General features: G+C 57.4%; 1 protein-coding gene across 3 annotated transcripts; it reads right to left on the bottom strand.

Moving 5' to 3' along the window:
• Positions 1-592: 592 nt before the first annotated feature.
• On the bottom strand, positions 593-21,806 carry FHOD1 (formin homology 2 domain containing 1). 3 transcript variants are annotated; one of them, XM_089540137.1, is made up of 24 exons: positions 21,529-21,806; positions 17,621-17,727; positions 17,110-17,174; positions 13,878-13,945; positions 12,966-13,071; positions 12,190-12,284; positions 11,686-11,797; positions 11,340-11,434; positions 11,081-11,224; positions 10,621-10,847; positions 10,355-10,471; positions 9,538-9,561; positions 8,640-8,693; positions 7,690-7,805; positions 6,617-7,551; positions 6,016-6,168; positions 4,570-4,752; positions 4,097-4,216; positions 3,288-3,449; positions 2,990-3,180; positions 2,630-2,822; positions 2,227-2,386; positions 1,798-2,007; positions 593-1,423 (listed from the first exon to the last, which is right to left on the bottom strand). In XM_089540137.1, the coding sequence occupies exons 1-24, from the start codon at positions 21,772-21,774 to the stop codon at positions 1,341-1,343; spliced, it is 3,966 nt and encodes a 1,321-aa protein (XP_089396263.1). In that variant the 5' UTR covers positions 21,775-21,806; the 3' UTR covers positions 593-1,340. The 3 variants fall into 3 exon arrangements, 2 of the variants coding, with proteins under 2 accessions (XP_089396263.1, XP_089396264.1); XM_089540138.1 differs by lacking the exons at positions 8,640-8,693; positions 9,538-9,561; XR_016282473.1 differs by lacking the exons at positions 593-1,423; positions 2,630-2,822 and having other exon boundaries at positions 1,921-2,007.
• Positions 21,807-22,391: the final 585 nt, after the last annotated feature.

The raw sequence follows: 22,391 nt of genomic DNA, 5'->3' as shown, positions 1-22,391 counted from the left end.
TCAAAGGTCAGGAAACCGTTAAGCAGCCTCTGGGAACGACTGGCAATCTGGGTACGTTTACCCTGGAGAAGAGAAGACGGAGAGCGAACACGACAGAGCCGTCCTTAGGTATCTGAAGGGATGTCATGGAGAAGATGGAGCTAGATGGTTTCTGCTGCTCCAAAGATTAGAACACAAATTAATGGATTCAAATGACAAGAGGCTCCACCTAAACATGAGGAAGAACCGTTTTAAAAAGTAAAAGCTGTTCAGCCGTGGAACATGGACAGCCTCAGTGGCTCTTTGGGGGTCTTTCAGCCGAGGTTGGATGGGCATCTTTCAGAGGTGCTGTTGTTGTGTATTCCTGTGTTGACCAAGTGGCTCTTAGGGTCCGTTCTAGCTCTAGAGCTCTGTGATTCCCACTGGATAACTGTGAGCTCCTCTCTCTCTGCCTGACTTACCTGGCAAGGTTGTTGTGAGGATACAAATGCTGTGTGTGTGTGTGTGTGTGTGTATGTATGTGTGAAAGGAGACGCATACACTGCCCTGGGCTCCCTGGAGCAAAAGCCAGCCATCAGAATAACACACAAACAAAAAATGGCAAGAGCCTGCCTCGTTGTAACACTGTGTATTTTCTGCCTCTCGCTTCGTACAGTTAAACAAGTTCTTTGTCACCTGGAAGTTTCTGCTTCCAGCACTTTAAACTTTCTCTCTCCACCGACCTCCCCATGGAAGAAGGAGCCCCCCATGTGTAACAGGCGTCCAGAGGGGAAGGGACGTGGCAGCGGAGCCATGGCCCACCTGGGACCACCTTTGGGGAGGGAGGGAGGGAGGGAGGCTGTCATGGGAGGGTGCTTGCAGGGCTGGAGGCAGACCCTTAACGTATCTGTGGTGGAAGGAATACCACAGAACATAAAGAGTGGGTGGAAGGAGGACAGAGTGGATGCTGGTGCTGGTGCCCACTTGAATGCCACTCTCCCAGCCTCCCCCCCCCCAGTGATGTGATGGAAAAGTCCAAATTCTCACACTCACACACATAATACTGATTCTAACCAGGGAAAGCACATGCACAGCCCTCAGTGGAGAAACCAAAGGCATGGGAGGAGTGTGTGTGTGTGTGTCCATACTTCCCCTCCCTGAGCCTTGTGGCTGCAAGGCAGCAAATGCATGTCCAACCCGTAAATACGAATGCCAGGCACTGGAAGGGCTGCACCATCAGGGACCTGTTTGCTTGCTGTCCTCAGACGTCCCCTTGGTCCTCTGCCATGCCTTCCTCTAACTGCTGGGCAGACCCCACCTCATACTGCCGGCTTTGGCGAGGCTTCTCCCGCTGCGCCATCATGGACACCATCAACTCCTCCTCACACGGACACGCCAGCTGCCTGCGCCAGGCCCAAGGCCTGCACCAGTTCGTCGCTCAGCCCATTCTTAAGGGTCCGCCTCACTGGGGGAGAGGGGGGAAAAGAGAAGGGATGAGGGACTCAGGGGGGAGGCAGGAGGCTCCACAGATCTCACAGCATCTACTGCTCTGCCTCAGCCTGCTGGTGGTTGGGCTTCCCTGGCAAGAGGGCCAGGGGGAGTGGCAGCTTCAGAGCCCCCCCATGCACCCCTCTCTAAGCTCTGCTCTTGCTGGCCAACACATTGTTGGTCTTCCAGATGCCCTGTTGGTGCAGAAGACTCCCCCCAGACAAAGATGTGCCAAACGCCAAAGAGGGGACTGGGGGGAGGCAGCCTCTCTCAGACCAAAAGCCCCCTCCCTTGGCTCAGGGTCCTCCCTCCCTCTTGTAGCCCCCAACCCCCTCCAGAGGCAGGACTCACACGACTTCCGGTTGAGCCGTGAGCGCTTGCGCTCCTTCCCGGCACCCGGTCGAGGGGGGTTATTCTGTGTGACGGACTTCACCAGGCGATCCATGATCTCCTCAGAAGGGTCTGGGGAAGAACCGGGGGTCCCAGTGGCGATGGTGGCAAGGTGGTCCTCCTCTTCAGGTGGGACAGGCGGCACACTGAGAGGACTCTGCTTGCTAACTCCTGGGGGGGGGGGAGAAAGCAGGGAGGACTGAGGCATTACCCCCCAATTGCAGACACAGACTCATGCCCTCCAACCACACATGGAGCCAAGGGGCGGCTCATGGTAGGGCCATCTTCTCTCAGGGTAACCACTGCTATGAGGGTGGCAGGAGGAATAGCTGGCTATCCAATCAGCCAATGCAAACATCCCCTTCTTGGTGACCATAGCTGGCCCCTCACCTCTGCTGCCCCGGGACCGGCGGCCAGAGGACACAGTGGGGGAGATGAGGATGCTGGTCATGCTTTCGTGGCCGGCCTCCTCCTTCTGCTGGGGACTGGCCGAGAGCACAGCAGGTGCAGGGCCCTCTTCGGACTTGTTGGCCACTGCAAACCTTTCCATCTGCAAGAGGAGAAGCGGCACTGAGGGGGCACCCAGGGGCAGGCTTAGGGGGTGGCAATGGGGTCCCTTCCGCATCCATCAAAGATGCCCCAGTGCCTGCCAGAGAGGCACACAGCAGGAAACCAGGAGGGCTGCTTCTGCCATTTTTGCCTGGGGCAGAACCCCCCCCAAACCTCCATCATATGGTGGAGGGTCTCCCCAGGAAGCAACAGATGCTGGGTAAGGGACACTCCAGTGCATCACCTCCGTGATCAGCCTGCCACGCGTCTTGTTCCTCTCCCGATATGCTGCCCGCTTTTTCTGCTGCTGCAAGACTCGCTCTCGGCACGTGCGATACTCCAGAGCAAACTCCCGCAGGGTCCGGCAGAACCCTGTGGCCTTCAGATCCTGTGCCGAGCGCCGGTCATAGCCCAGGTAGAGGAGGAAGGAGTGGAACCTGGGGAGACGCTTTGGGTGAGTGGCCGTGGCTGTGGTTCAAGGGCAGCAGGCTCCCCGGCCCTAGAGGATGCCCGGCCCTTGCCAGGCCCCTGCTCTGGCTCTGGCAGGCTGTTCAAAGCCCAAAAGGAAGCAGCACCACCCAGCTGCCCATGAGAGGATGCTGACCTGTTCAAGATGCGTCGGTGGACCACCTTGAGGATGACGATCTTCTGTGTGCTGGCCTGCAGGAAGTCTGTCATTTTGCCCTTCAGGGCTGGCTTGATGTCATGCTTCATGATGGCCTTCAGGTTGTCCCAGGAGGCCTTGCACCGCCGTTCCAGCTGCAACAGCCCTTCCGCCAGATCATCAAAGTCAACCTGGGGAGGGTGAAGGGAAGGCAGAGTTCCTCTGGCCCAGGTTGGCACCGACGTCCCATGCCCCCCCCCCAGCAGCAGCCCAGGAAAAGGCAGGAGCCCTATCATACCTTGGCACAACGTGCGATGGCAGCAACCTCTGAGTAGAGGTCTGTGGTCTCCGGAAACTTCTCCACCACGGTGTGGCACAGGTGGTGGAGGAGGGTCTGCCGGTGCACAGTGTCCTTCACCTCTGACACCTTGGCCAGGTAGCTCAGCTCAAACCCTTGGCTCTGAGAACCAACACCCCACACACATCAGCCATGGGTCTGCAGAAATGGCAGGGGGGAGCCCTCCCTGGGACCCCTTCCTCTGGGGCCTAGGAGCCACCCAATCCCTCCACTTTCCCCAGAGCAGGAAGAAGAACATGGGTCACCAAGGCACAGATCATCCCAGGCCGTTTGGGGTCTGCCTGCAGGGATTGGCCTTGGAGGAGGGGGAGGCAACTGCCCACCTGCCCACCCAGAGGCCTGGAACTGGCTGTCCCATCAATGAGAACCAGCCCAGGCTGCTTCCAGGAGGAAAAGAGATCCCCGGGTGGAGCAGGCCTGGGCTTGGGCAGAAGAGGGGAGAGATCTTGGGGCCAATAAACAGCCCAAGCTGGTCTAAGGAAGGCTCCTGAGGGACTCCAACAGGGCTCAAAGGCTCAGTCATCCAAAGAGTAGGGCTTGGCATGGAACCTGTAAACAAACCCCTCCAGTCCCAGAGGTATGCCTGTGATTGCTTGATGGAGGATGCAGCAGAGGAAGAAGGACAGTGAGCCATTCCCACAGAAGACCCAGAATTGGGTCTGCGTCTTGCCCCAGATGCAGCCTCCTTTACCCCCAAGGCCTGAGCTGGCCCCTTGCCCCCAGCCAACAGGATCCACCCCTCCAGTCACCTGGGAGCCATTCAGGAAGTTGCCCATGGCCAGCAGAGTGGCAAGGATGCACTTGAAGGTCTGGTTTTTGGCAAGCTGCTCCATCCCAAGTTTCAGGTCAAAGAGAGGTTCTGCAATTTCCTGCAAGGGAAGACACCAAGGAATCAGAAGGGCAATGGCAGGAGAGCTCTTGAGGAGAGGCTGTTTCCCTCAGGCCCAGCCAGGGAAGGGCTTTGTCTGCTAGGCCACTGGGCATTGCCCTCAGGGACCAAGAGCAAAGCAAGCAACTGCAAGCCCACCAGAAAACGCTTGCAGCCACTACAGAAATCATGGGTCTTCTGGGACCCCTTGCAACACCCAGGTCTACAGAGTCAGACCATCAGGAAAGGCTGCCCTCTTTGCACCTCTCCCTGTAGGAAGCCACCCACTCAGCCCCAATGGTGACTTTGTTTTGAGCAGGGGGCATCCCAGTCCTGGCACCGAGGGGGCCCTACCTGCTCCATGGTGTCATAGTCCAGCTTGAAGGCCCAGAGCTGGAGGCGGGCAGAGAGCTCCGCAATGGAGGAGAGGGCCAGGAGGAACTGCTCCGCAGAGCCCAGGGGGACGCTGGGGTTGGCCAGCTGGGCCTCCTGGATCTTCTGCTTCTCCTCCTCCGTCGGCACCATCGTCAAGATTTTCTGCAAGAAAAACAAGTTCCTCAATTCACTGGCATATGGGCTAGTGGCTTCCGAATCCTCCACACGATGGTTTATTTATATAGGGCCATCCATGTAAGAGGCACTTTACAGTTACATAATAAAACATTTATAACCATTCTAATGATATGAAATACTAAAATATAGTATTAAAACATAATGCAGCCCTCCAACACACACACACACGATGCAGAACCAAACAAAATACCACCATCTTTTTCTCTCCTTGATCATGCATTGTTTAAGCACAACGATGGCAGGTGTTGTTTTTCGCTTACAAGGCCTTTGGGCTCTGGACAGGGACTGTGCAGACCAGGGTTTGAAGCCCCTTTGCTCTGCCATGGAAACTCCTGGCTGGCCCTGGACAGGTCACTCTCTCTCAGCCTCACAGGGAAGCAAAGGCCATTCCCCTCCGAACAAACTTTGCCAAGAAAACCTTGGGACTTCAGGTTGCCATAAGATGGAAACGACTTGAAGGCGCACAGCAGCAACAACAAATGTTAACGGAAGAGCTAAATCAGGGGAGCAGGTGCTCCTTATTCAGGGCTTCACACATTGCAAGGTCTTACTTTGTTCCTATTCCTTCAGTGAAGGCTCAGGCTAATATTTCATTCTGCCAATGTGAAAATCTAAAACCAAGGGCAGAAGAAACTACTACAATGGATCTGGCATCAATACTTTAGAAGTGGTTAGTATCTTGCAAATACCCCTCAAGTTTGGGGCTGAAAACAAGTCTGGGAAAGAGACCTGAATCTAGCAATCTTACAAATTGGGAAATAGATGGCTCAAGCCTGCAGTTAATATGGATTCCAGACAAAATAAACATTCAATTAAAATACCTCACCGGTAGTATTTCATGCCAGTACCTTTAACATAGTTAGTTAAACACATATCTGACTCTTGCTGGTATAATTGTGGTGGCATTAAATCCTATTCTGGGAACAGTTTCTGGATAAACATTTTTCTGAGATTAGTGTCACCACAACACAATATATTACAACGCCTCCAGAACTGGGTTTATGGGCAGCAGGGAGAAGATTGTTCCTGAAAACGTACCCTAATCCATTTCCTAAGCCCAGGTGCCCGCCTAGAGGCAGCAAAAAACATGAAAGCAGCAAGCAATTTATCATTGCTGAAATGGGAAAACGGGTTGCTCTCCTTGGTTTTCATGGAAAACAGGAGCTGCCAGCTGCAGGACTTAAGAAACAAGCCTGAACATGGAGAGCCTTCCGCCTGCCCTCTCACCTCGATCCCTTCCTTATTGATGGCAAACTCGTCAAAGTTGAGGATGGCCAGCTTGATGATGTGGATGGGCGGAAGCACCGTCAGGCCAATGTTGATGGCGTTGCTCCTCTTGGGATCCAGCACCACCAGCAGCTTCTTCCCATCAGCAGCTTTCTTGGAGGGGGATACCGGGGGGGGGGGGGAGAAGTAAGGGGGGCTTCTCTAGCTGCCCTGCTGCCCCATCTCCTCTGTCTGCCATTAGGACCCCCAACTCACCCCAACCCAGGAATATAAGGGGGTAGCCATCTTTCCTGTGGCAAGTGAGCAGCCAGGAAATGGGGGGGGGGGGGAGACACCCAGCCCTTTGGAAACGTCCAAAGGCAGTTGGGCACCAGTACCCTTGGATTGAATAGGGCTGAATGCCCCTTCCGTCCAGTGCTCAGGCCTTCTGCCAAGGGGCCAGGTGTGAAAGGATACTCACAGTTGGCTCCTTGCGCCCAGTAATGCCAGGGCTCTGGTGCCTTTGCAGCAGGGCCCCGGAAGCAGAGCAGAGGTATCCCAGCTTCCCATTGCCAGAGAACAGCCAGGAAAGGGGACTGAGGGGGCAAAGGCTGGCCCTTACCTTGGAGCCCAGCACTTCCTTGGCCCTGGATTCAAAGAGATGTTCCAGCTTGCTAGCCTCCACCTCCACATTCTCCAGGGAGGACCACAGCGTCGCTTCCCCAAAATGGCCACCTTGGCTTGAGCTCTCTTTGCTTTTTATCTCCTTCCAGAAGAGCTTCACTGTCTTCTTCTTCTTTTTCATGGTGGGAGAGGGGGCATCTTCCCCAGAAGAAGAGCCTGGTACACCAGGCAAGGGGCATCCAGGGGGCAGCAGGGGGGGAGGGGGTGGGGGACAGCCGGGTGGGGGAGGGACTGGGGGAGGAGGGGGAGGCGGAGGGGGGCAGTGTCCAGGGGGGAACAGGGGAGGGGCGGGGGGAGGAGCCCCCACCCCAGTAGCCCCCCAAGATGAGATCTGCTCCTCCGCCTCGGTCATCTCCAGGACGTCCAAGTCTTCCTCCTCACCCAGGTCAGAGAAGTCTAAGTCCCGGATCTTTAGCAGGGGAGGGTTGGGGCCCAAAGAGGGCTGGGCCCCTCCACAGTCTTTCCTGAAGGGAGTCATGAGGGTCCGCTCCAGGCTTTGCAGGCTGGACTCTGCCTCGAGGCTGAACTGAGCCCTCAGCAGCCGGGGGGCTGGCAAGTCTGAATGGAAGCCCTCTGGCCCTGGGCCCTGGCGGCTGACCCCCTCCATGGGGCCCGCCTGGCTTTCCTCTGCTGGGAAAAGAAGGGCCCTCCCTGGCCCCATTGGGCTCCATGGAGATGACGGAGGAAGGGGCTGCTGCTGGGTCTTCTCAGGAGTAAGGCTGCTGCAGAGACCCTGGGGGGTGCCGAGGGGAGGGGGAGTGTGGCTGGTAGGGGTCACCTCCCCAGCCTCTCTGGCATTAAAGGACCCCGTGGCCAAACTGGACCTTGGCTCTCCCTCGTGGGCACTTCCGTTGGCCCCTTCGTTCCACTTCCCTGAGGAAACAGAGAGAGAGACTTAAGGTTGGACCCATGGAGGACGGTTAGCGGGGAGGAAACGACAAGGGGCAGGCTGTGGGGTGGACAGCAGATGCAGGAGCTGCCACTGGCTCATTCCACTCCATATGGATTTACCTGGGTCAAATGGCTCGATGCCCGGGGTGGCTTCGGCCAGTGCCTCTGACCGTCCTTGGGAGATGGCAAACATCTTCTCCTTCTGGTAGGCTGCCAGGTTGTCCAAGAATCGGGCTCTATGTGAGAAGGACCCCCATCACTGCCTGTTTGCCACAGCCCCACGGAGGCCAGGGGACATCCAGTCTGCCACAGAGGTGCCTGGGTCCCCTCCTTCCAGGTAGGACAGAGCCTAGAGGAACCCCACCCCACAAGAGCCTTCCCAAAACAGCTGACCTCCCCAAAAATACCTGTATCTGGCCCCCTGCAGGCACAGGCCAGACCCACCTTTTGCGGCAGATTTTTGGTGCTCAGACCCATTTCTGTGCACCCCATATGTGATCCACAAGTCCCTTTGCCACAGAGGAATCCACCCACTGATACTCTGCCCCATCTCCACCCAAAGTAAGCAGGGGTCAGGGCCAGGATCCCCGCCCTTACAGCAACCAGCACCAAAGAGAGGAGCGACTGAGGTGCTTTCACTCCCTCCCAGGAAGCTCCAAGGCGGTTTATGTTCCTCGTTTTTCTCAAGGGTCAGAGCCTGAATATTGCCTGCAGGGATGAACAGGCCATTTCCAGCACCTGGCCTATCCTGGCACCTCTGGGCAGTGTTTTCCCCCTCTGCCTCTCAGCCTGGCCCTCCTGGAAGGGAGGGCATGGCAGAAGGAGAGACTGCAAAGCACTTTGGGCCACTAAAACAGCAGCAGTGACCACCAGATTCAGAGGAGGCGGCTGGGCCGTCTTCCTCCTGGGTCCAGGCAGGCCAAGCATGAAACTGGCCACTGGTTGGCAGCACCAGCCTGGACACTGTGCCTGGTCCAGGCAATGGGAAGCACTGGCACTGGAGTGCTTGCCTTGCAGACGAGCCACCCCATAAAGGAGCCTCGAGGAGGAGCACACACGCCCCTACTTACTCAAAGCGCTTCAGAACAGGCTTGTCCCCAAAGACTGGGGGGCTTTCCTCTCGCCTGGGAGAAAAAGTCAGTTAGCGCCACTGGGCATCAGGGGTGAGGCTGGTCTCACAGCAGAGCCAAGCATAGAGCCACATGCAGCAGGGAAGCCGTTTCCCTTGGCTGGATGACCAGTGGGCAGGTGGACAAACAGCGGAAGGCAGAGGAGGAGCCTGTGCCACAGAGAGGAAAAGTCCTTTCTCCAAGAGAAAGCCATGCAAGGCCTCTCCCCTGCCAAGCGCCATGCCTGGCATTCTTTTAGTTCCTGCCTTTCTTTGGAATCTTATGGGTTTCCAAATGTCTGTCATAAGACATGCTATTGTAACTTGGCCAGATGCATGAAATGGAGACACTGTTGGTGCACCTGGCACTGGTCAGGAGCACAGGTGTAACTCCCATCCTTCTCCTGCCTGTTTTTAGCTTCAAAGTCTGGTGTGGGGGTTAGATCTTAACACTGTCCTGATCACTCCTTTACTCCCGGCTGAGGGCCAGCGTGTCAAAAGCACCATGGAAATGGGAAAATGCCACAGCTTCTCCCAAAAGTCCCCCAAAGAAGAAGAGCTCAGCAGCCCCTTCCCCAGAGGAAGACATCCAGTTCAGGCGGCAATGGCGGCAGCACTCCCTGGCACAACTGCAGATGCCAGCACCACAAACAACACCCACCACAACCACACGCCACAAGGCAGCTCCTCCAGCCCCCCAGCTTGGCAAACCCCTCCCCGAAATCATTTCCCCAGCCCCCTCCCCTGAAATTCACCACCAGGACTGGCAGAGCAAAGAGACCTCTAGGACAATGAAATCCACACACACAAACACCCATGCCACGCCATGCCACGCCACAGTAGCAAAGGCATTGACTTACCAAACGGAGTCAGATTCATGGAGTCTGAAAGCAGGAAGGCAGGTGGAGAGAGACAGAGAAAGCAGAAAGGGGCTCAGACCGCAGGAGGGGAAGCGAGGCAAAGCCATGGGGGACCTCTCCCTACTCCCACCCCAAGGCCACCCACCCCTCACACAGGCCAAACCACAAGGTCTGGGGCAGCCACACTGTTCAGGATGCCGCCTGAGCCCATCGAAATGGGGGGGGGGGAAAGAGTCACACAGAGAGAGGAGGGTGAGTAAGTGGAGAAAGGGAGCAGAAAGCTCAGAGAGGGAGCAGGGCATGGCATGACCCCCCTGGACCCGCTGCAAGTGCCTCTTCCTCACCCCACCCCCATCCCTGAGCCCCCTCCCCACAGCAACACACAGTGCCTTCTCCCTCCTCCGGAGTCCCACTTGTGCACCCCCAATGCCCCCACAGTGCCTGCTTTCACTTCTCTGCCCCATTTCCATCCCATCCCATCCCATCCCAAACCCCTGTATGGGGCAAATGTGTTACAGCAGTCCTCCCCCATGTTGCTCCCACGGGAAGCCCCCCATTCTGCTACACTCTGTAAACTTCGGGAGACAAAGGACTGAACCCCACCCCCCACCCCCAATTCAATCATCCTTTTCCTCCTCTTCCTGCACTCAGCGATGGGGGTCCCGTGCCCAGCCTTGGTGGTTGGGCTGCAACTCCTAGCATTGCTCTGCTCTGTTGTCTGCAGAGCTGATGGGAGCTGGAGTCAAAGAACACCTGGAGGGCTACACGACTCCTAAGGGAGACTTCTATGGGGTGCAGTGGGGACAAGGAGACCTACTTGAAAACGCTCCTCTTGCCCAAGCTGCCCAGGGCCTCTCCTCCTCCTCCTCCTCCATCCACTGGGCTTTCCAAGGCGGAAGAAAGATGTAGGCTGCACATGCTGCTGTAGCTACTCCTGGAGCAGGCCGGGGCAGGGATAGGGGTGGAACACAAAAGGGGACACATGGGTTGATGAGTAGGGGGCTGGTTGACCCTCACATCCTCCCCACTGGGAAAGAGACCCATAGCCCTCCAGGGCAGCCTCCAGTCCTGCTGCCAACTCACAGGTCCTCCTCCTTCTCCATCCTGGCCAGGATGGTCTGGTGGGAGCTGCCTTCCTCATCTTCCAGGGGGGCTTTGGGACCCCCACTCTCCTCATGCGTCAGCAATGTCCCTGTGGTGTAGCCAAGGGAGCGCCGCGGCCCCTTCCGCCCCTCCTCCCCCTTCCTGCGCTCCTTCCCACGGGGGCCCTCAGGGGTCTCCTCTGGCCCGTCTTCATACTTGAGGGCATTCTGCAAGAAGGGCAGGTGGGTTAGGATTAGACTGGAGGGGGAAGGACCCCCTTCCAGATGCATATAGCCATATCTATGCCCCTCCCCTCCCCCTCCCCCTCCCCCTGGACTATAGCTCCCCAGGCCCAGTGGGGGGCAGGCAATGCCAGGAGCAAAGCACTGCTGCCGCCAGTGGGTGCCATGAGAAGGATCAACTGAGAGCCACCCAGCCCCACTGGATGTGGTGGCTTTACCTCATAGATGGCCAGCTGCTGGCTGAAGGCCGGCTCGGTGCCCTTTCCGACCATGTGCTGGGCAACAATGCGCTCCATGCCCTGCTGCTCCAGGCAGTCAGTCACATCGTAGAAGGAGTCCTGGTCAGGGAGGGCTGCCAGAGTCTGCACAGAAGAGACAGGGAGCCCCGGCAGTCAGGGTGTGGAGTGCGCTGGGTGGTCCCATCCGGCCCAGAGGTGGAGCTAGGCCCCCATCCCCAGCCACGTCACCCGGACCCACCTTGTTGATAAGAGTCATTGCAAACACCTGGAGCTCTGTGTCGGCTCCGCTCTTCTGGTCCAAGATGGCCACCAGGGGAGCCCATGGCAGCCCACCTGGAAGGTAGTAAGGAAGGGGAGGAAGGGAAACCAAGGAAGGTCAAAAGGCCATGCTAGCCTGCCAGGTAGCCAGCTGGCCAGGTGCCTCCCAGGAACATTGCAAGCAGTATGTTGTGGGATACCAGCCCTCAGGGGTCTCTCTCTCTCACCAGGGATCCACAGCCACGGAAAATGGAGGTCCAGCCATTCCCCCCTCCTCCTGTGGCAAAATCTTCCCAACTCAGGGGTCTGTCACATGGCCCACTCACCCCGGGCCTCCTCTGCGGCCACAATGGCCTGGATGAGCAGCTGGGCATTGGACTCGGTGTACTCCACAAAGACCAGGAGCAGCTTCAGGGCTGTCTTCACCACCAAGCGATACTAGAAGAGGGGCACCGCTGTCATCATCAGACCCTAGGGGGGCCCTCTGGCTTGGCTATAGGGGCTGTGAGGACACGCAGCCCCTGACAGACATCAGGAAAGACCCTCTGTGGAGGCGGGGCCTGGGACAAAGCCCCAGCCACTGAGCACACAGCCCGCCTCCTGGGACATGACCAGGGATGTGTATCAGGTGGACAAGAGCTGGGGGCTGCAGCCTGGATTGTGCCAACCTTGCCCACAGGTGCTCCAGATGTACCCTTGGAAGGGGCTGACCCAAGGGAGAAGATCTGAGTCCTGGCATGGGCTGGCCAAGAGGACCACTTGGCAGGCAGTGGGCAGGAAGGCTCCCCCCACAGCCACTCGCAGGTGGAGAGCAGGGAAGGCCGACTCACCAGGCTGCCACAGAGCGTGTAGAGCCACTGGACCGTTGCGTTGTGGCTGATCACTCCCATCATCCCATCCACGAAGAGCATGATCTGGCTGAGGGCTGGAAGGGAGAGCGGCCTCATGAGATGCCCAAGAGACACTTGGGGGACAGTAGGGGTGGGTGGGGGCTTCCCTGGTGGGCTGGGATCCAGACTTTCTCTCCCTACTTTTTACAGGAAAACACCATCTTCTGCCACTTCCCTGGTGGTTCTTTCACTCCTTCCCAGACTGTGGGGAGCCTGGATTTGTGGGGAGCCAATGGGACCCAGCTGTCCCTGATGGAAGGCAGTGTGTGTGTGTGTGGGGGGGCGTCCACAGACCCCCTGATACCTTCAGGACCACCTTCTGTGGCCTAAATAAATACGCGTGCTAAAGCACTTTCCACATGACGTGATTAAAAGCAAATTAGCAAGCACATAAGAACACTGTAGCACTAATTTTAAACTATGATTTAAGAAAAATAACTGCCTGCCATTCCTGTTCCTGCTATTTTAGCAAACTGACTGGAGAGGGGTCAACGTCCACTATGCCAAACTGGACCTTGTCCCAGTGGCTGGGGAGTGGGTCTTTCATTTCCTCCATCAAATTACCTGAAACAGCAATACTCCTTTGTGAATGAGGCAGAGAGGCTGAACATCCAAAATGCTGAGGAGGGGGGGGGGGGGGAGGGGGCGCAAGAAACCCAGGGACTCCCCCCCCCAAAACCCCACAGATCCCATGCACCTCCTGCAGGCTGGCTTACCTCTCAGGATGTAGTTCTGGTAATTCTGGTCAGCCTCTGCTCCCACAGTGATGAGACAGGTCAGGCCTCCTGAGTTCACAAACTCTGGCACCAAGTCCTTGTCCTCCTGCAGCAGAAGACCAGAGGCTGGGTGATGATCTCCCCCCATCTCTCTGGGTGGGGGTCCCTTGTCCCAACTCTACCACCACAGGCCTCAGCTGGCACAGGGCTCAAAAGGGAGGCAGGGGGTCCAGGCGTCTCTCGGCTGGTCTGAGAGCCACAGTCCGGCCCAGCAGGACTCGAATGGCCAGCCCTGTTCTCACCTGCTGGGTAGGAGAGAAGGAGCCAGCCCACCCGCTTTGCCCACTGCCCTTGCGCACACACAGGCGGGAATCCCACAGGGGAAGCCAGGGAAGAGTGGCTGGGCGGCTTAGGTCCAGACTATTTGAAAAACCGTATCTCCCCATATGACCCACCTAAAGCCCTAAGATCTTCAGTAGAAGGCTTTCTCTCGGTCCCACCACCATCCCAGGCTCGGCTGGTGAGGAGCCAAGAGCCTTCTCAGTGGCTGCTCCTTCCCTGTGGAACTCCCTTCCACGGGAGACTAGGTTGGCCCCCTCACTGCTGGCCTTTCGTAGGCAGGCAAAGACATTTTTATTTAAACAGGCCTTTTGAGATCTGGCAGGCTTGGTTTATTGGGAGATGAGAGGCTTGGACTTGGACTTTTTAATTTTAACTATATGTTTTAAAAATTTTATATTTGTAATTTTTATATTTTTATGATTTTAATTGTACAGTTTTAACTTATGTTTATATATGTTCGCTGCCTTGGGTCCCATTTTGGGAGAAAGGTGGGATAAAAATAAAATAAAATAAATAATAAGGAGAGCAGGTGGCGAAGGGTGGCTGGTCTGGAATCATCTGGGGGCTCACCTGGAAGAGCTGCTTCAAGGAGAAGAGGGAGCGCCTCAGCTCTGGACCCTTTGCAGTGTAGAGCTTCTCTGATAGAAGGAAGAGGGAGGGAAGGGGGCAGAACAGAGGAGTTAGACCCTCCAGGACACCCCCTCCACAAGTCTGCCTCCTCCACAGACCATTTGGCTGCCCTGCCAGCCAAGATGCAGCAGGTTGTACCCCACCTCAACCCTTGGAGATAAAACTTATTATTGCTGGCCTCCAGAAACCTCGGCATTGTGGCAAGGGCCTCCCATGAGGGTCTGCCCCTCCAAAGGATCCACACGCTGCCATCATCCCCAGTTGCCCCTGTTTGCCAGGAGAGGGAAAGGGAAGGGAAGGAAGAGTCAGAGCCCTCTGAGGCAACGTCCATCCATCCATCCAGTAGTTCATACAGGAGGGGGCTGTGAGCCATCTCTGGGCTTAAGATGCTACTGAGTGTCCCTCCAGTCTCCAATGGCACTGATGGCACTTGAAAGCAGCTTATGGGGGGGGGGAGATTCATGCGCGCGGCCCCTGAGAGAGTGAGGCCCTCAAAGGATGCAGCACCAGAGGCTAATTTCTTCCGCCCCCTCAGCCTTGTGCAGAAGAGCCTCTTGGGGGTGTTTCTCCCGGGGCCCACACTGCAGCCTAGTTCCTGACCGCCTTCCTGTTTCCTGCATTTTGATATAAATATCTCTGCAGAGTTTCCTGCACAGAGAAGAAGTCTTGACAAAGAGTGGCTTGGTTCTCACCTCAGCCTGGAGCGAGATCCCAGGACCTCCATGCTTAGGACAAGGGGAGAGGAAGGGATCCCCCACACCCCACTCCCCTGGTGCCAGCAGCAAGGATACAATTACGGGAGAGGGATGCTTTGGACGCTCCTTTCCCTAACCGGGACGGCACCCCAAGAGCAAGGCCATGCAGCCCAGAGTTTTATCAGGCAACCAGCCACAAGCCCTTGCACCAATAAAGGAGAACTAAAGTCCGTGAGATGGAAGGGAGAGCAGCCTTTCCCCCAGAGGCGCGTTCCTTGCCTTGCGGCCCCTCCATGGACTATTTTTAGGCCAAGGGACACTCTGGGCCTGCCATCATCCCTACAGCTTAAATTACCTCCTTCTACGCAGCTCCCTTCCCATATCCCAGCCTTTCCTGTTTTCAACCTGATCAGCTGCTGGCAATGTTTTGTTTAAACAACAGAAGTACTCTGAACTGCAGAGATCTTTGCAGCTTAGAGAGAGATATAAAGGTTAATAATAATAATAAGATATTAATAATAAGATAAGATATAGTAGAGGGAGTCCTCAAATGCCTGGGGCCACAGGCATTTCCCCACCCGCCAAGTTCCTCCTGCCAAGTTTCAGGCCTCCCCTTTGCAAGGATGAGGGAGGATAGAGAGGCCCCCCTGGCAGAAAATAACACCAATACCCCCTCCACACACACACACACACACACACACACCAGCTCAACTCAGCCTCTTCCTCACTAGGAGAAACCAAAGCCTCCCCCCCCCCCCCCAGCACAAACAGTCTGCTGCAATGGCCAGAGCTGGACCATTTGCCCGGTGGTGCTGAAGGAGACCCAAGGGAAGCCAGTGGAGGAAGGGGGAAATCCTTTGGGTTGGGGGTGCATTTTGCAAGCCTCCCTCCACCAAGGCAGGCGAGTGGCTATGTGTTCCCCCCAAGCAAGTCGCCTTACTGCCTTAAAAGGGGGGCAGTGGACAGGAACCCCAGGATCTCATGACCCCTTGAAGGGCTGCCTCTTGGCCCCCCAGCCTTCCTGGCCTCCAACCAATGCAGGGAGGGGGAAATCTGCAATCTAGGAGGAAAGATGGCTGGAGAGGTGTGAAAGGAGACCCCCATCAGAGAAGAAGAGCAAAAGAACACATGGAGCAGCCCCAGCACCAATTGGGCCAGTGACTCTCTCCTGGGGAGGGGGAATGGCAGCACTATCCCAGAGGAGAAGTCCCAAGCCAGATGGAGGGAAGCCATGCTCCCTCAGCCCAGCTTAAACCAACACCACCCTCCCCTGAAAAAACCCAGAGTGCCCCGCACCCATCCTGCTTCTTTGCCCAAGTGCCACCCTGGCTGCGCTCTGCTCCCCAGACCACTGGGCATGCCCCGAGTGCAGCACATGGGGCCGGCCGCTTTGTAGCCCAGCTAGGAGCTGCCCACAGGGCTCCGGAAATGCTTTCAACATGAACCACGGGAGACAAGGCTGACTCAGAAGGAAAGAGCAGCTGGGAGGGAGGAAGCCAAAGCCATCGCCGCAGCTCCCATGACCAGAAACAATGAGGCCCCAGACAAGGAGGGCAAGGAAGAGGAGAGGCATCCGGCCATGCGCGCCCACAAGGCAACACAGTCCCACTTCCATGTTGCTATCTGGATGGGACAGGGATGGTGGTCAAGGGGGTGCTGAACAATGGTCAACCAGACTTATCAGCCCCACACTGTGCAGGGGCTCACGTGATTGGGGCTCCCCCTTTGCTGCAGTGGCACATGCCCAGGAGAAGGCAAAAACAGTGCGATCCACACAGCCAGTTAGGCTTTGCCAAGGAACACTGACCTTTGGCAGCCACTTCAGACCTGTAATTTCCACCAAACAGATAGAAGAAATGGTTGTGGGCTGCCGGAGACTACAGAAATAACCACATTACACAACCCACATACCGAGAGCGGGGGGCGGGGAAGTGCTCTGCTCTATGTCACGGATGGAACTGACCAGGAGAGGAAGGTAAACACAAAAACTATCTTGGAATCCTCTTCCAGCTGAGCAGGTGACCTTGATTTATTTGCAAACACAAGCCTTTCTTTCTTTCTTTCTTTCTTTCTTCCTTCCTTCCTTCCTTCCTTCCTTCCTTCCTTCCTTCCTTCCACATCCCACCTTCTTTCCAGTGCCAGACCCAAGGCAATGTACTACAAAGCAGCTTATGAAAACCAATAGCTAACAGAAAGAAAGAGAGACAACTGGAGACACTCAGACTGTGGCTCAGAAGCGACCATGGGGCACCCAAGCACCTTCCACAGCCCCAAATTGGGTGCATGTGAGTGTGCATATATGTACATGCATGCCTGGGAGCAGCAGCACCTGACGGCCTCAAGGCAGAGGAAAGCAATGGGAGGCTCGCCAAGGTCTCCTGCCCATTGGTCAAGAACGCCCATTTCCAGAGCTGGGCCTCAAATGAGGAAGCACCAGCCGCGACTGCAGCCACAGACTGGCCTCAGGAGAGACTCACCCAGGATGGCTTGGACTCGGACAGAGAGCTGTGTGCGCAGGAGGAGGATGGGACGCCGGCCTTTGCTGCAACAAGGGGAGAGCCACAGAGGATCATGTCAGGGGGCACAGGTTCATCCTCAGGGGCCTCCCCTTGCAGTCCCCTCCCCAATAGCAACACACCCCAGGACTTCTCCCAACATTGCAAAGTGCTCACTTGGGGTCCTGGCCCTCTGCTCCAGAAAGGGCCCCAAGGCCTTGCTCTTGGCATCCCACAAGCAGGCAAAGGGAGGCCTCTGGGGAGATATGGCCAGAGACTGACCCCCCCCCTCCCGACTTTCCACCAGGGATCTGGGGCAGTAATGGCTCCCTTGCCAGTTCCCCAAGGATGGTGGGTTTGTGTATCCATTAATACCCCCATCTTTACGGCTCCAGATCAGAGCAGATGTGGAACCCCCAATCTCCCCCCTCCTTCCTGGAGGGAGGCAAAAAGAGCAACCTCCCCCAGGAGGTTCTGCCACCACGATACTCACCTGATTTCCTCGTAGAAGCCTTCCAGATCATCCTTCTGCTCCAGCAGAGACAGCTCCAGATCCAAATAGTGCCCAGAGGGCAAGACTTGCAAGGCACAATCCTCTAGCTGCAAAACACAAGGGCCACCCCATTAAAAAGAGGGGCTCACTTGGACCCCTAACCATTTGCCCATCAAGAAAGCCGGGGCTTTTTGATATGTGAATAAATCTGCCCTCAGCATCCAGCATGCCCTCCCTTGGCTCTCTAGGCACATCAGCACCAGGGGGTCCTGGGGAGGGAAAGTGCCAGGTGTCTTGGAGACAGTCACCCTCCCACGCCACATCAGTGGGCCCCTCTAGCCACTGCCAGCACCCCTGAGAGATGCCCTGGGCACCATCGTGGTAGCAGAAGCAGTGCTGGAGAAAGCCCACACAGAAGAAAGGGGTCTCTCTCAAGCCCCCCACCGCAGAAGAGAATCGGGCTTTGGAGGGGCTCAAGAGGAGGGGGCAGCCACTGAGGGGGGCACGGCCTGGCCTCTTTTTCTGATTGGGAACAGATATTTTCTTATAGAACAAAAAGGCTGAGAAGGGACCACCTAAGGGATTGCTGGACTCTTGTGTCAATCATCCCCACCCAGCATGGCCAATGATCAGACACAATGGGTGGTGTAGTCCACCAACAGAGCTGGGGGACCACAGGTTCCCCCACAGAGGAAAGAGCCGGGCCCTTCCCAGCTGCCCAAGAAATGATGATGCCTGAAGCAGAAACCTCAAAGGGATCCCTTCCTTCCCTCAAGACTGATAGTGAATTAATGGATGGACAATGCTCTATGTGTTCTGTGCATAAGTCACCCACAAGGTGCATTCCCCACTGCAGCCTCCAAGGCAAGGCGCAGCAGATAAAACAAACTCCTGAACAGTTGTGCTCAGCATCTGGGCCCAGAGGCTGCATTTGTCCCTGGAGCTCTCCTTCCCTCCCTCCTTCCCTTCCCAAGGCTCATAACTGGGAGCATGGCAATTCCCAGAGAGGCCTCCCCCCATCGCTACCAGGGCTCTCTTTGCCCCGGTGCCTCCTTTCCCAGGCTTAGCGCTCTTAGCAGTGAAGCCCGAAGGGATGATGGGGCTCCAGTCTGGGCCTCCTCTCCTTCCCAACTCCACTGGCATCCTTGGCACAGGCTTGCAGAAGAAGGGCCATTTGTGGGTCAAGGGCCACTGTCCGCCCCACTGTCCGCCCTCGCCCCACTCCTCTGGGCTGCTCAGCCTTGGAAACTCTCATCTCCTTTATTTAGCCTTTCAATACATAAAACAAAAAACTTTCCAAACAGCTCTCCAAGAGAGACAATGGGGATCTCCAAGCAAGTCCCCCTTAGGGTCCCCTGGGCAAGGGCCGGATCTGCTCCTCTCCGGGGTGAGAGGGAAGGAAAGCCTTCCAGGAAGGACTCTTGTGAGTTTGGGAGGTTGTGGGAAAGCCCCTCACAGAGCTTTGGTTCTGCAGCACAACATTTATATTTATCCTCAGACCAGGCTGGAAGAGAGTCACCATTACAGAAAACAGATGGACAGCTGGCTGGTTGGCTTGCCAAGAGCCGGGCAGACATAGCAGGGTTGGGAACATAGCAGGGATGGGCACCCCCCTGTACAAAAGGGCATGGAATAGGCTGGCACCGGGCATATATGGAAGGACATGGCTTATATTTAATAGTCCCAGAGGAAATGAGCAGGAGAGGCTCCCTTGGAAAGTCTGACGGTGGCAGCTCGCAGCTCTGACTGGAGGCCGTCTTCACATGCTTCAGCCATGACTCCTGGTGCTGAATTAAAGGGCCACCTGATGGGCAGCCAGCACTGGGCAGGGGCCTGAGCCAGGGCCGAGGGCACCTTTGGGAGACCAGGGTTCAAATCCCCTTCACTCAGCCACCATCAAACCCACTGGGTGACCTTGACCACGGGCTGAACAATAAATCTGGACAAGGAAACCCTACAATGTCAGCTTGAAGGCACATTGCAAAAGCTAAAGGCGCTTAAAAGGGTGGAGAGAAGGGTGATAACGCAGCTGCACAACTGCAAAGCCCATCACCCACAAAGTGTAGCCTCAGTGAGCACAAGGCCCTTTTCCTTCTCCAGGCGACAGACCTGAAAGGCAACTCAGTCGCTTGTTGCTCCCAGAGAGATCAGTGGGGTTTGCAAATGATTAAGGTTTGGCTGGAGAAGCTGGGAGCGGCCCATGCCTTTCCCGAAAAGGTCTTCCAGGAGCAAAGGTTCCCAAAAGGGATCCTTCCCTGCAAAAGCACCCAAGATAAGGGGTGAAGGCTGCTCCCCACCCAGAGCCCTGGGAGGCAGTGGGGCTCCCTTTGGGCCCTTTCTGGCTGGGGCCCTCACTGCAAGAGGAGGCTGCTCTGTGCTGAATCCATCTGAAAAGGCGCCAGAGGCTCTGGCTGTTCTCCCCATTAAAGGGATTTCCTTAAAGCTTTGCAGGCAATTAAAAGTAATAGCTCTCTTAAAAGTCATTTCCTCAAGGAGAGAGTTTTCAGCCAAGCAAATGAAACCACTCCTGGGCTGGACTTGCTTTCCATTGCAAGGAGTAACAGGGGCAGCTCCAGCCGGGCAGAGGGCTGCTTCTGGAGCCCCAGAGACCCAAGCTGTGTGGGGTTTTGTTGGGGAGGGGTTCTTCTCAGAAGGGCTTGCCATAGCCACCCTCTGAGGCTGTGACTCGATGCTGGCTCAACCAGTGGATTTCCAGGGCTGAGTGGGGATTGCAACCCTGCTCTCCAGAGCCCTACTCCGACACTCAGGCCATGGCAACCCCTGAGATGCAAGCCTCACAAGTTGCCATAGGACTCAAGGAGGTCCTGACTCCAAGGAGGCTGACTTTTGCCTTTCATGCCTTGGGATTTAGGGCCGGCTCTCAACCGGCGCCTTCCCTCTTCCTCTCCCTCAACTGGGCCCACCTTGATGCAAAGGGATTTTCCGGAATAACTGGTCTACAGCTTTGGATTCTGAATCTAAGGCATGCCTTTGCTGCTGCCCCTGGAGAAGTGTCGGCTGGAAACAGGGCCTTCAGGAGTTGAGCAAGAAGCCAGAGAAGGGGAGTTATTGAGAGAGAGAGAGAGAGAGAGAGAGAGAGAGAGAGAGAGAGAGAGCAGCCTCAGTCCTGAGGACGAGCCCCATGGCTTTGCAACGCAGGGGCTGCATCTTCCTCGCCCTGCCCTCAGGGGCAGGAGGGACAGGCCTCCAGAGGGCCCTCCGGGAGGGACCACCCAGAGCCCCAGCAGGAAAGACCAGGCCAAGGCCAGCATGGCCAGCCAGTGGCTCAGAGGGGCTCAGGGATGGCAAGGAAGGGCCGGATCCAAATGCCCCGAGGGACAGGCCCAGGTCCCGGTCGCGGGAGAAGGGCTGCCAGGCCCAGCCCTCCCGGTCCCTTCCCCGCCATCAGGAGCCCCAGGAGGACCGGGGCTGGCCAGGGACCTTTGGCCGAGGACCGGGCAAACAGGCTTTCCTCTCGGGCAGAAAGATGAGCCCACTTCCGCCCGGGTCTCTCTCTCGGGGAAGGGGGATCTGCAAGGAGCAGCCGCCTGGAGGCCTCGGGGGAAGAGGGCGATGCGGAGAGCAGCCTTTCCTCCGGAGGGACCCAGAGGAGGCAGGTCGCCTATCCAAGAGCAGGGGCTCCCCGAGGAGCAGCGCCCCCTCGGCCTCCGCTCCTGGCTCTCCTGGGGGAAGATGCCGCCCTGGGAGTGGCCCTTGGCGGGCCCTGGGGCCTCTGAGACCCTCCCCAAGGGCCCACTGCCGCCGCCCTCCGGGGCCAAGGCCGGGGGAGAGAGAGGGGCGCTGGCAGCCTTGGGCCAAAGAGGGGGCTGTCGGCGGGGAGAGAGGGGAGACCCGGCCCTTCCTGCCCCTTCCTCCCGGGCTCCCTTCCTTCTCCGGCCGGGACTCACCGGGATCGGGGCCTGGAGGCAGCGGTGGAGGGCGGGCAGCTGGGCGCCGAGCGGGAGCTCCGGGAGAAGGGCGAGGGCCGGGGGCCGGCGGGGCTCCGGGAAGGCGGCGCCCGAGGACGAGGAGAAGGGGTCCCCGTCCTCCGGCAGGAACTGCGCCCGGACCCAGATCGAGGAGGAGGAGGAGGAGGAGGAAGGGGGCTCCTCCGGCTCCGGAGGGCGCTCCTCCGCCTCCTTCCTCTTCCCCATGGCGGGCGGCAGAGCAGCCGGCAGAGCCACGCTCTCCCTTCCTCCAGAGACACAGACAGGCCACGCCCCTCGCCTCGCGGGGGCGGGGCCGGACGCCGCCGACGCCCCTGATTGGCCGCCCCCGAGGGGAGGGGCGGAGTCAGATGCCTGGGCGGGGCCGCGGCTGAGCAGGGTCTGAGGGCGGCGCCCTCTCGGCTCCCGCTCTCCTTCTCCTCCTTCCGCCAGAGGGAGGCGCTGTTGGGCTCGGGCTTGTGGCGGCGGAAGGCCTGCCTGCCTGCCTCTCCGCATCTGAGGCTGAGAGAGTGTGACCCAGGAAGGGCCCCAGGGCGAAGGGCACCGCTGGCACAGCCTTTCCAGCAGAGAGGCCTCTGCCAGCAGCGCCTCCTCTCCAAAAGCGAAGCCCTCTCTGTGCCCAGCTCTGCCTTCTCCTCTGCCTGGCCTCGCAGTGGCAAGCCCTGACTGGGCCTAGCCCTTGCCTATAGCTCCAGCGGTGCCTCAGCCAAGGAGCTGAGTGGCCTCCTGGACCTAAACGTGGCTCCAGAGACAGATGGCAAAGGCAAGCAGGGCCCCTGCTCTCCTCCACAAACAGAGGGAAGGCTCAGCTGAGAAGGTGCGTC

Source organism: Sceloporus occidentalis, unplaced genomic scaffold (assembly GCF_023333645.1).
Source record: "Sceloporus occidentalis isolate IW3139 unplaced genomic scaffold, rSceOcc1.0.p SCAF_10, whole genome shotgun sequence".
NCBI classification, from domain to species: Eukaryota; Metazoa; Chordata; class Lepidosauria; order Squamata; family Phrynosomatidae; genus Sceloporus; species Sceloporus occidentalis.
The sequence above is the reverse complement of the archived record's forward strand: the minus strand, read 5'-3'. Positions and strand labels throughout refer to the sequence as shown.

What these genes read in the sequence shown, in the direction of transcription:
- FHOD1 (XM_089540137.1), bottom strand. Translation starts at nt 21,774, where the DNA reads ATGGGGAAGAGGAAGGAGGCGGAGGAGCGCCCTCCGGAGCCGGAGGAG. An exon ending in AGGAAGTGCTGGGCTCCAAG is followed by an intron (nt 6,169 to 6,616) that starts GTAAGGGCCAGC and finishes TCCCCCTCCAAG; the next exon opens with AAAGCTGCTGATGGGAAGAA. An exon ending in ACTATGACACCATGGAGCAG is followed by an intron (nt 4,217 to 4,569) that starts GTAGGGCCCCCT and finishes CTTCCCTTGCAG; the next exon opens with GAAATTGCAGAACCTCTCTT.